The sequence below is a fragment of the Diabrotica virgifera genome, chromosome 2 (assembly GCF_917563875.1).
Source record: "Diabrotica virgifera virgifera chromosome 2, PGI_DIABVI_V3a".
Lineage (NCBI taxonomy): Eukaryota > Metazoa > Arthropoda > Insecta > Coleoptera > Chrysomelidae > Diabrotica > Diabrotica virgifera.
Window position 1 is genome coordinate 169,783,555 of NC_065444.1, and position 12,959 is coordinate 169,796,513.

The 12,959-nt window shown below is 31.4% G+C and overlaps 1 protein-coding gene across 1 annotated transcript in view; it reads left to right on the forward strand.

Annotated features, from left to right (window-relative positions):
• Positions 1-11,924, forward strand: part of LOC114333556 (uncharacterized) — a 52,164-nt gene extending 40,240 nt beyond the window's left edge. Inside the window, exons 4-5 of the mRNA XM_028283444.2 lie at positions 4,153-4,304; positions 10,691-11,924. Coding sequence (XP_028139245.1) covers positions 4,153-4,304; positions 10,691-10,934 — 396 coding nt within the window. The 3' untranslated portion in view covers positions 10,935-11,924. The remainder of the gene's footprint in view (positions 1-4,152; positions 4,305-10,690) is intronic.
• The last annotated feature ends 1,035 nt before the right edge of the window (positions 11,925-12,959 follow it).

Sequence of the window (12,959 nt, forward strand, 5' to 3'; positions counted from 1 at the left end):
GATTTCGCTTTTAAGATCATTTAGCATAACTATTTCAATCCAACCTTGATTTGAAGCTATTTTTTTCTTTAAAAATATCCCAGGAGCTAAAATGATGTTGAGTCTTATTTTCAAATCGCGCGCGGTGATGAAGTACTACCAAACCTTTCTCCTCCTTTAAATACCATCACGTGACTAACATAGTTGGTTCGAAAACTAAATTAATCGATTTATCGAATAATAGATACGTTTCGATAGGATTATTTTTTTATATTATTCTGGTATTGAAATAGATTTTTAGTAAGACCAATTAGTTAATAGTAGAAGAAATTTAAAAACAAAAAGAAAATTCGTAATGTTAATTTAAGGTAAGTAGAATAGTTTAACCAGGCCCGTGCGCAGGGGGGGGGGTTTTGGGGGTTCTAACCCCCCCCCCATCGAGAATTTTTCCACATAATTTTCCACTAGCAATAGTCCTTATTCTACGAAAGTCAAACCGACTTGATAATAAATATTTTGTTGTCAATTTTTGTTTCGACATTCTCAACTTTCTCGATCTTGTGCACGTTTTTTTTTGAATTTTCCCGCCTTTTTTACCTCCTATTATCAGTGTCATTGTGAATGCAACCATCGATAGTATCGATTATGGAGACCTGTAAGAAGGAGTGGAAACGCAAAGCATCGTTTGTGGGCTAACTGATGTTTAAATTTAGTTAATAAAAATATAATATGTAAATTAACTACAGACCGACAGTCTGACTTTTATAAAATTAATGTTAATTTTTGTGAAATATTTTGTCTCAAAAAATGCATTGTTTCGATAGAAAAACTTTCAAGATCCTCCGATTATCACTACCATTTTCAGGTTAAAATGTTAAAATAAAAACCAATAATAGGTAGATAATACACAAATTTTATTTACACCGAACGAAATAACATACAAACGAATATAATCCATGAACGTTATAAATAACATAAAGACAAATCATTATAAAAAAAGTCTATTAACTTCGTTAAGTTCCCTTTTGAATTTTTTAACGGAACGATAACTCGATATAAATCCCGGTACGAAGAAAGTTCTTTTAGTGTAAGCTTTCTTGGCACTCATATTTAAATAATATTAACCACCAAAACCAGTAATTTTATATTAACTACGAATAATTAATTATTTTCAAAATTTTCACATTCACTCCAATGCAAAACCCTTTATTTTTATGTCACACTCATTAATTGTTAAAAAACTAACTGGGGTACAAAAAACTGAAAATAATGCATATTTGTTGCTAGTATAAACTTTTCATGAATGTATCAACAACAAAACGTATCTACATCAAACCTACGAAATTTTCAAACTTTATGAACAAAATACGATTTTACTAAAGCCGGACTTTCTTATGATTTTGCAAAAATTGGATATTTATCATGTATTTACTTCCTCCGAACATCTGTTATATGTGTATTTTCGACGTACTTCTTAACAATATTATTGTCCTACTACGATGTTTTATAAAATCAAAATTTTATCAAACTTTGCTTGCCTCTTCCCCAACAAAATGAAGAATTTCAATGAAGAATCCTGCGCTCAACTGTTTGAACCATACTCTTCAATTTTGCGGGATGATTCCCGTGACATCTGGGTAGACGAAGTCAAACTTTGGCGTCAACGCATCGCCGGAAAGAACGTTAAAAATTCGCTTGAAGCACTCGATGTGTGCAATGGAGATGCGTTTCCAAATGTACATCAAATGCTTCGCATTTTGGCAGTTCTGCCTGTAACGACAGCAACGAATGAACGCCCCTTTTCAACATTGCGTCGCCTCAAGACTTACCTCAGGTCAACAATGGGCGCGTTCACCAGATGCAAACGTTGGCAATCAGTTTGCGCTTTATGGTTCTGAACGACTTGCTAACGTCAAACATGTTTGGAAAGCGGTCGCCATTTTTGCAAACATAACATATTTAAGTTGAACTTTGCAAACGTGTTGAAATATGGCGGGAATTTAAATTGTATATAATATTGTAAAATATATTGATAAGGGTTTTATATATAAAATAAAGGCTACTGAAGACATTCTGCTACGTTATTATCTATTAAATAAATTTTCTTTTTTCCTTTAATAAAAAAAATAAATTCAAAAACGTATTTATTGAGAAAATTTATTTTAGGTTACGTTCAAACCAAGCAAGCAAAATGTCAAATTTTAACCTAAACAACCATCCGTTCAGTTCGCTGTCAACAAGTTTAGAATCAAAGCGCAAACATTTGTGAATGGCTGCATTCAGCAGAAAACTGCGATGACTAATCGATTACTTAGCGATGTGTAATCGCTAACGATTCTTCTGAATGGTATACTTTCATGTACATACGAAAAAGGTTATGACAACTGTCACATTTTTCAAAATGATTTGCAAATACGTGAAAGACACCCCAAGAACAGAAATGAGAATTATTATGAAATGGTAATTTATAAATAACCCCATTTAATTCATACATAGTTTCAAATTCTTGAATTTCTTGCGACATAGGTAAACCTAATAGGTACATACGAATAATCCAACAAAGCAGTTCAGATATTTATCAGTGTGATTTATATGCCTTTCAGCCTTCCTTGCCTTCAATTCATGTTTTTTTAAGATACATAACTTAAAATATACGTGTTAGACACACGTCATACGTCAATCTTATTTTGATTTGCTAAGTAATCATATTTCAAAACCGATGTTTAAAATGGCGACCGATAAGTCATCGAATGATAACTAATCGACAATTTATGTGGCATTCAGCAGAAAATCACTAAGCGATTAGTCATCGATTGAGTCTGCTGAATGCACCCAATGTGTTTGCATCTGGTGAACGCAGTCAATGGGTGCATTCAGCAGACGCAATCGCTAACTAATCGATTAGTAATCGATTTGTGATTTACATGCTGAATGTCACAATTTATGTGGCATTCAGCAGAAAATCACTAATCGATTAGTTAGCGATTGTGTCTGCTGAATGCACCCAATGTCTGAAGATCGGCTGAACGGATTAGCTTCGCTCAATATACATCGCGATGTCGAGGTCGATCCGCAAAGAGTTTTGGAGAAGTTTTTTTCTACACCTCGCAGAGTTAATTTATTATATAATAACTGAATATCAAGTCAAGACCAAGACACAATAAAATGTCTTCATTTATAAGAAAAGTTTCTTATTATTTTTTATTAACTTCATAACCTAACATGATACACATATGTCAACCCCCCCCCCCCCCATAAACGAATTCTGCGCACGGGCCTGATTTTAACTATAATTTAAAAATAATCGATGATCATTACCTCTAACATCAGCTTCTCTGGCTTCTCACATTTCTCACAACAAAAAGTGAAACGTGAAGAGCTTTATTTCCCTCGTTTTATTTTAGACGGGTTTATTTATAGTATAATGTCTTTCGTATTAACGTTTACCTCACTGCTCGAGGGTTGAAGTGCCATGATGCAATTAGAAAAAACAAGAAAGTGTCGAAGTGTCCTCCTCGAAATAAAAAGTGACCTGTGTTGTGTTTTGTGTTGGCAAATTTTTTAATGTGTCTTTAGGTCGGTATTTTTTGGTTCATTATCTTATATAATAATTATAGGTACAGGACAAATGTTTTAAAGTCTCTAAATTCTACTAAATAAATACATTGTTAATACTTTATATGCTTGTTTTATTTATATCATATGGATAATAATTACGTGATTCATAAGTTAATTAAGGTCGAATTATTTACGTGAACCGAGGACGTATCTTTCACGTGAATACTAATATATACATTTCCTAAAAGATACGTTAATCAACACGTATTTGCAACGTGAATTTCCCGAAAGATTTTATTGCTATTTAAGGTAAATAACACGTCTATTGAAGACGAGTTATTCACGTAATTTAAAGACGTATTTTCAATGTGACATTCCAACCAAATTTTCACGTGAAATTCACGTAAACAATTTACGTATATTGGTGACAAATGTACCCAAAATTCACGTAATTAACACGTCGGTCTGTTTGCTGGGTACAGTGTATTATTCTTATAACGGAGAAGTACAGTAACCCGACATTTGGTTAGTTCAATACTTACTAAGTGTACTACTACTAGTAAATAATCTAAATTGCATTTTATTAAATATTATTGAGTTATTTCTATCTTTTAGTTTATGTATAACTATGAAATACATGTACTGGGTATGGGCCCGAAAGGAGAGATGACAGCAGATATTAAAAAGTTCAAATTTTATCTTAGTTTTGATTTTGATATACCCAACTTAAAAGCCAGTATTAACACATTAAAAGTAGAAGATTGTGGGTAAGTATAAAGTGCTAATTTTACATTGGATTTAAATTTTTCTTTTACTTACAAAGTTTAATAAGATCATGCGTGAACGAGAATATGCCATAGATTGCAATAGATTCGTTGAGGTTTTAATTTTAAGGTAATATACATTAAAAAAAAGAATGTGTGTGTACTTTGTACGCACTTAAGGAGTTTTACTTCTATTATATGATTTTAACGAAATCAATATACTCTAAATAGCTTATTTATATTTTATTTAAATATTACACTAATTTTAATACTTATTACTTTTCAAAAATTTTCATTAAAACAATACCAAAAATTAAAAAAATAAAAGAATAAAACACACACAAACACATTGAAAAATGCCACAAAGAAATGATTTCTGAACATATGTTGGCAAAAATTTAAGTTAAATACGTATTTTCTGAAAAAAAATTTATATAGTTATGAGCGCACTAATAACCGGCAGAATAACCCAAAAAATGGAAAACACATTAAGTTGTGAGATAAAAAGAAATGAAACTAGTGGAGGTGAAAGATTTAGCGATAAAAACATGTAAATTTGCATTATACTTATTGTTTTCCACCTTTAGACGTATCGAACGAGTTTGGCAACTGCCACTGTGACAGTGACAGTTTTAAATGACATACTCCTCTGATAGGTCTAAAGGTGGGAAACAATAAATAGAATGTAAGTTTATAGGTTTTTATCGCTAAATCTCCCACCTCCACTAGTTTAATTTCTTTTTGTCTCACAACTTAATATGTTTCCCATCTTTTGCGTTATTTTGACGGTTATTAGAGCGCTTAGAACTTTATAATAAATTTATTTACAATCATTAAACGTATAAAAAAAATAAAGATTTGGATTGGGGATCTAACCCGTGTATATTAGGGACCTTAGGTTGTAAATCAAGCAGTGTTAAAACTCAGCCATTCAGACACATCGAATGAATGTTTTAAACTTGTTGACCGTTGGTCATATTCGCTTATTGTCTGAATTTAATCAAATTAGTTTTGATTTTTGTGGAATTAAAATATAAAAATACAGTATTAATACAGTATTAAAAAAATATAGAGTAAAAATATATTAGATGAAGATTGTTAGATATTTTGTTGGATATCAAATTGTGTAAATCGAAGCATTACCTACTACATTTTACATTTTGCAAATAGGTAGCTATGCAATTGTTTATTGCAATACTAACGCCCGGTTTCCGAAAGGGTGATCATCTCAAAAATTATGTAATCGACGATTAACAATAGATTAACGCCCGGTTTCCGAAAGGATGATCATCTCAAAAATTATGTAATCGACGATTAACAATAGATTAAATGCGTCAGAAACGTTAATCAAACTAGTTTTAACAACAGTCGATCACCCGACAAACGATTATTCGTTAGTTAACAGCCGATCATAAGTTTAGTGTTTTGAGTCTCCGAAAGGTCGATTATCCAGTTTCGCTTGTCAAACGGCGGTCAAAATGGACTGTTAGCTAATCTGAGATTATCCGTCGATTAACGGGCTGTTAAGATTTTTTTTAGTTTTTTAATTACTGTAATTAACAAATATCCAGAAATAATTGTCAAATAACAGATCTATAAATAAGATAAATCATATTCAATAAAAATAATACTTTTTTTATGGAAGGAATAATTTAAAATATTTATTTAACTTGCATAACATGGATATCTCGGACATTTTTTATATTTGATTTTATAATTTATATTTTTTTCTTTTAAAAATGTAAAATAACAACAATGCTAGACTTAAAGAGCTAAAAAAATGTCTGCTCTAAAAAGCAGAATATAATGATTATAGCAATGTAAATAATAGGGAAAACCTGTGACAAATTATAGCAGCTCGCTTTGAAGACAATGAAACAGCTGTTAAATAAATTAAAAATATATACAAAAAGTAAATATATGTATAGGTAAAAAATAGAAATAAGAGTATAACATATTATAGATCAAAAATAAACTGTTTTATCTCTCAAACTTTCCTTACATAAATTTCATGCATTTTATTTTTTTAAATTATCTAGCCTCATTTTTAAAATGCTCTCGTTCAATTATTGCTCCAAACAAAAGTGACAGTACATAAGAGAGAATGCAACTTTAGAATCTAAAGATACAAGTTTGGATTTAGAGGTAAATATAATCGAAATTTTGAAGGATAACAGCCGATTGTGACAGTATCGATACCAAATCGTATGTCAGATCATCGATTTATGTGATCTATGATCATTACAATAATTGGCGTTTCAGAAACCCATCACTGGTTAACAGTTAATCAAATCTGACAGCCGATTAGATTCGGAGATCTGAACTGTAAAACATTTACAATTAAGTAACTGCTGCTTTTAAAAACTGTTTAGAAAGTCACTACAATTATAAACTTACTTTTGTCTTTGCCCTCACAACAATTAAAACTATAACCCAACATTTGCTTACCCATAGACGTCATATTGAACAATTTTTGACAGGTCATTGTAATACCCAATCAGAGCAAACCTATAACGTTTCATCTGCGCTTGGCACCAATAATTTTGATGAATTCGCGCACATATAAATTTACACAAAAACGCGCCTAAGGAAGTATAACTTAAAAAATTATATTAAAATTGTAAATTTTAAATTTGTTGTTAACCTTCCGTTACTCGCACACGGTGTGTCATACCGGCCTTATTCGCTCCGTGCATGATTGACGCAACACCTAGCGTAGTCGCCTGAAATTTTTGGCGAACATATTTTGACGTTAAACATATGATACACATATGACATATTTGACGTTTATGTAATAATTTTTATTTGCCATTTTTGATATATTTTGTCGTTTGTATCAAACGACAGTAGTTCGAGTGTCAAATAAACGTCAAATTAAAAACAGATATTAGAAAATTCTCTAAAGAAAATATCAATTTTAAGGGTTTTTCTTCACTTTTTCGTTATAGTTTCGTTGTCAGTGTTAATATTAATTAAGTATGTATTGGGATACACTGCATCTCAGTAATCATCTTATTAAGACAAATTCTTTTAATAATTAAATGTCTTTGGTAAAACAAATACGTTTGTTTATAATAAATACGATTGACCTATATTACCACATCAATGTGTCGATTTTCGATACAAGGTCAGTTTGAAATAACAATTAGTATTCGTTATTTATAATCTAGTCGATTCAGCACTTTTACTAAACACTCTCACTTTTATTTATACCAAATAGTAAACAGGGGAATCCACTTTGAGTTCTACTTTCATGGCGAAAAGAGTAGTCATTGGTATTTGAGATCCCAACGAGTAAACATCACAGTTACTAAATAATATACCACCAGCTCTTTACCGTAGTTACTTCAACGTACCAATAAATGAATCTACAGTGAGTATTGTTACTTCATCAACCCTTATGGTAGGGGGTAACCACCCCTCAATTATCTGAGATGGTTCAGATAAACAGGAACCATCATAAGTGTACATCAAAAGCAATTAGGCAGTGTGAATTATTATTACCAGATTTTAATATTAGCTGGGTCTATTGAAGGAAAGAAAGTCAGTATAAAAATATAAAAATAAATAATAAAAATCAAAACGGCAATAATAATATAAGCGAAATATCTACTGAAAAAAATTATTATTCAATCATTATTCGCCAAAGTTGTCACATTTCGCCGTTACGGACGCTGGCATAGTTTCGTGTACCCTCACGAAGGTCACGCACGGAGCGCATAGATAGGTTTCAGTCACTTTAATTGCGGTATGGATATGCAATTCGGAATAAGTAATATTAATGTTGACACAAACGCATATATACAAAATTATATGATCCGACATTCAGTAAATAATATAATTGTACACAATTTTGCAAAAAAAAATATTTATTTACTGACCCATAATTTCGGACCCGGTGTTGTGGACCGTGCGCGGGTATTTGATCACAAAAAATTGGCGCGAGTAACGGAAGGTTTTTTTTGTCTAAAAAATGGCTTTGGCGAAGCCAATTAGTTAGACTTGTTTGTGATTTATTGAAGATTCATAGTCATAAATTTCTTATTTCACTTATTTCATAAAATAAGTACATACTGCAATATTATTTTTATAGATACATACAGTCGGAAAAATGAAAGACTACCTATGAACGATCACATCAATCACTTATTTTGTATTTGCTGTCTTTTTCTATAAATAACAAATGTTACATTGTGTTGCTTTTTTTATTTTGTTTTTAATTATTTTACTGTGTTTTTTTTAATATATATTTTAATTTGTGGTAAACACTTTTTTACTTCTTTTTTGTTGTTAGTTTTCTTCTCTTTTTTTTTGTTATTATTATTTTATTATGTTTTCTTTTTTATATAATATATTTTTTTTCTTTTTAATTTTTTCAAACCACATTTACAAAAAATTATACCTAGTTAATTATTAATAATTAACGGACGGTTAACAGTTTGAAAATGTTCTGACTTTTTAGCTTATAATCTGCTTTATTGTGTTTTGTATGTATTGGGTTTATCCCGTTAATAAATAAATAAATAAATAATCATTTATAATAACTTTGATATTTTTTGTCACGCGCGTGTAAGTAGGCTTACTGAAAAGATGGTGAAAAACACAATATTAAAAAAAGAACTATCTATAACCAATAGGAAAAATGAGAGCATTATTTTCATAGAATCATATTTCCAATGCTTATTAACATTCAGAGCTGAAATTCTAATGGGTTATAAGTGAAGATCTAGATATTATGATCCAATTTATAGATGGCCTATAAACAGATGGGATAAAAAGTCATAATTTACATAAATCACACCATTTTGAGCGTGGGGTTTGGGGGGGGGGGAGGTGGGGGAGAAGTCGGTAAATTAAGAGTTTTTTACGTTTTTCGCCAATATTTCTAAAACTATGCGGTTTTGGATGTTCTATACAAAAATGTATAGTATAATTGGTCCAACAAAGGCCTAATCCCGTCATCGAAAATAAAAGTTTTCCTTCAACTCCAAATTATTCTATATCGTCCACATATTGTTCAGTAAAAAATTACACCATTTTGAGCGTCGGGTTTGGAGGGAGGTGAATGGGAGAAGTCGGAAAATTAGTGGTTTTTTACGTTTTTCGTCAATATTTCTAAACCTAAGCAGTTTAGCGTGAACAATTTTCTATACAAAAATGTTCTACATTAAATTTGAAACGAAAATTTTAGGATTGGAAAGATATTTATGCGATATTGTCTATAGAAAGTTCAGATTAGGTTTCTTCGTACCAGAGATTTATATGGCCTATGCCTGTAAAAGCCTCTTGCTGAGGTTGACGTTCCTTCATGGGCTTATCAGTAACATACCACCGGCCAATGAAAGAGCAAATTATATTTAGAATACAAAATCCTATTAAAAAAATTAGTTTCTTTCGTAACAATATTATAATTTGTCCAAACAGTGTAAAAAATATGGAAAACCTCCACTTTACACTCTTCGTAACTCCGGAACCTTTGATTTTAGAACAATTATGCATAGGATCTTTTTAGTTTCAAATATAATGTAGAACTTTGTACAGAATACTTTTCAAGCTAAACCTCTCAGGTTTAGAAATATTGACGAAAAATCTAAAAAACTACTAATTTACCGACTTTTACCCTCCCCTCCTTCCCAAACCCGACGCTCAAAATAGTGTAACTTTTTATTGGACAATATGTGGACCATACAGAACAATTTGGTGTTGGAGGAAAACTTTGGAGGAGCAGTGTACAAAGTACAGATTGCCATGATGGTCGCCAACATCTGAAACGGATAGGCACTACAAGAAGAAGAAGGAAAACTTTAATTTGGGATGACGGGGTTAGGCCTTTTTTGGACCAATTTTAATATACTACATCCGTAACTTTAGAACCGTTCATTTTGGAAGGATTATGCATAGGACATTTTTTGTTTAGAATTAAATGTAGAACATTTTTGTATAGATCATTGTTTACGTTAAACCGCATAGTTTTAGAAATATTGACGAAAAACATAAAAAACTCCTAATTAATCGACTTCTCCCCCAGAAACCCGACGCTGAAAATGTGTGACTTTTTACTGAACAACATGTGGAGCATATAGAACAATTTGGTATTGAAGGGTAACTTTCACTTTGGATTTCTGGGTTGTGCCGTTTTTTGGATCAACTGTATCATACTATAAACTGATCGTACTCGCAAAACACTGCCACGTTAAAGTAGTAAAGAGAACTTTCCAAACTTACTTTTTTTCGAAAGGAACATCAAACTGAAGCGCGCAGAAAAAATTGGCAATGTCTTGCAATATAAACCACAAATGTTTTAAAGTAAATAAAAAACACTCTCAAACAAAAATTTGCAATATTTTTGTCTGTGAGTTTATATTTTTAATGTTTATTTTATTTTTTAGACAAATATCCGTGACTGTAGACGGCAATCCAGGAGACTTTATTTTTAACTTAATTTCTCAATTCGTTACAACAATTTTACATCCATTAATTCAAGGAATCATTGAAGGAATTATCAAAAGTGTAGCTAGCCAAGTGGTAGATGACATTAATGAAATGCTGTATAATATGACACATCCTACCAATTCAACTGTTAATCAGATCAGTTCACAATTTTCTCAGTATGTTTTGGATTATAAGGCATAATCATAAGGCGATCTTTGAATAATTCAGCATTTATTATGTATATGCAGAGTGGGCCAAAGAAAAGAGTCCACCCCGATATTTGCCAGTATTTATTAGATTTTAAGGAAATGACGAAACAGGTCGATTTTTGATCTAAGGGGAACACATTTCTACGGTACATACATCTGCTATTTGTCAACCCCCTCCCTTCCACTTCCCCCCTCTTATTTTTAAATAGGGTATATGGGTCGTGTGCTATCTCATTTGAAAGGTTATTCAATTCTCTATTCAGTATTATAAACATTAATATAAGTATTTATACAGGGTAACCAAGAAAAAAATTTTTAATTAAATTAATTGACACAAAAAGAAGAATGTATGTAATTTATTTAATTCAAAATACATTCTACTGTTGTTGTTAAATAAACATTGCTTTTCGCTTAATTTCAATGTTCAAGCTGCCACCCATCTGCCTCTTGGTAGGTTGAATATTGAATTTAAGCAACAAACAATGTTTATTTATCAATTAAAGATTTTTTTCTGTTTTCTGTCAGCAGTAGAATGTATTTTGAGTTAAATAAATTACATAAATTCTTCTTTTTGTGTCAATTAATTTAATTCAAAATAACTTTTCTTTGACACTCTGTATAAATAATTATGTCAATGTTAATATTACTGAATAGAGAATTGAATAACCTTTCAAATGAGCTGTCATACGACCCCTATTCCCTATTTAAAAATAAGGGGTGGGGAAATGGAATGGAGGGGGTTGACAAATGACATATGTATGTACCGTAAAAATGTGTCCCTCTTGGATCAAAATTGACCTATTTCGTAATTTCCTTAAAATCTAATAAATACTGCCAAATATCGAGGTGGACTGTTTTCTTTGGCCCACTCTGTATGTAATCAAATATTTTTGTATTTAATTTACTATTTTTATTGTTATAAAAAATAATTAGAAAGTGTAAACTTTAAATTAATATTAAATATAAATTGTAACCTATTCCATTTTTGATTATGTTTTTTTAATTCCTTAGGTTTACGATTCCACAAAAGAACCGGTTAATTGTTAAAAGATTCAATATTATTTATAAGTAGAAGATGAAATTAATCAATAAAACTACCAAATTTTCGAAATTGGATAAATCTCAATGTGGCATTTTTATGATTAACTATTTAGATGGGAAATTAGCCACAATTACATTGAAAAAATAATTTTATTAACGTTTCGAAGCCCAAAAAAACCCAAAAACCCAAAGACAACGAAACCCGATTTGGGCTTCGAAACGTTATTAAAATTATTTTTTCAATTTAATTGTGGCTAATTTTCCATCTAAATAGTTAATCATACTTTTCGTAAGGTCCTTAGAAAACTTTGTGAACAAAAATGATGATGACCAAATGAAAATTGCATTATTGAACAAGGATAATGCATTTTCCAAAGGCATTTCGAAGTGATGAAAGATTATAAATTTGAAGGGAGTGAATTCAATGTTACGACTCGGGAAAGTGTTGGCTCGCTCTACACGAATATCGTGACGGCGATGGTACGTATCCTAGGCACCTGGTTGGGCCTCACCTGAAGTATTACAGAAATTCGATACAAAATCAGTGAAAACTTATTATTCTAGGATTTTTGGGGACGCTGATCACGAATAACTTGACGGCGATGGTCTTCGACATACCTAGTGACCAGGACGGGCCTCGTCTCCTCGAGTTTTGTGAAAATTAGGTACAAAATTAAAGTGTAAAGTTGAAAATTTTTGGGGTCGGTGATCACGAATATCATAACGGCGATGGTCTCCAATGCACTTGTTGACCAGGACAGGTCTAGTCTCCTGGAGTTTTGTAGAAATTCGATAAAAAATCAGTACACACTAGTTACTCGCAGTATTTTCAGACTGCTGAATATGAATATTATATCGATAATGGTTGAGACACAGTAGTGCCCAGGAGGAGCTCATCTATAGCAGTTTTATGGAAATTTGGATGACATGATATTCGTATTCAGCGATCCCAAAAACCACCGAGTAATGAGTTTGC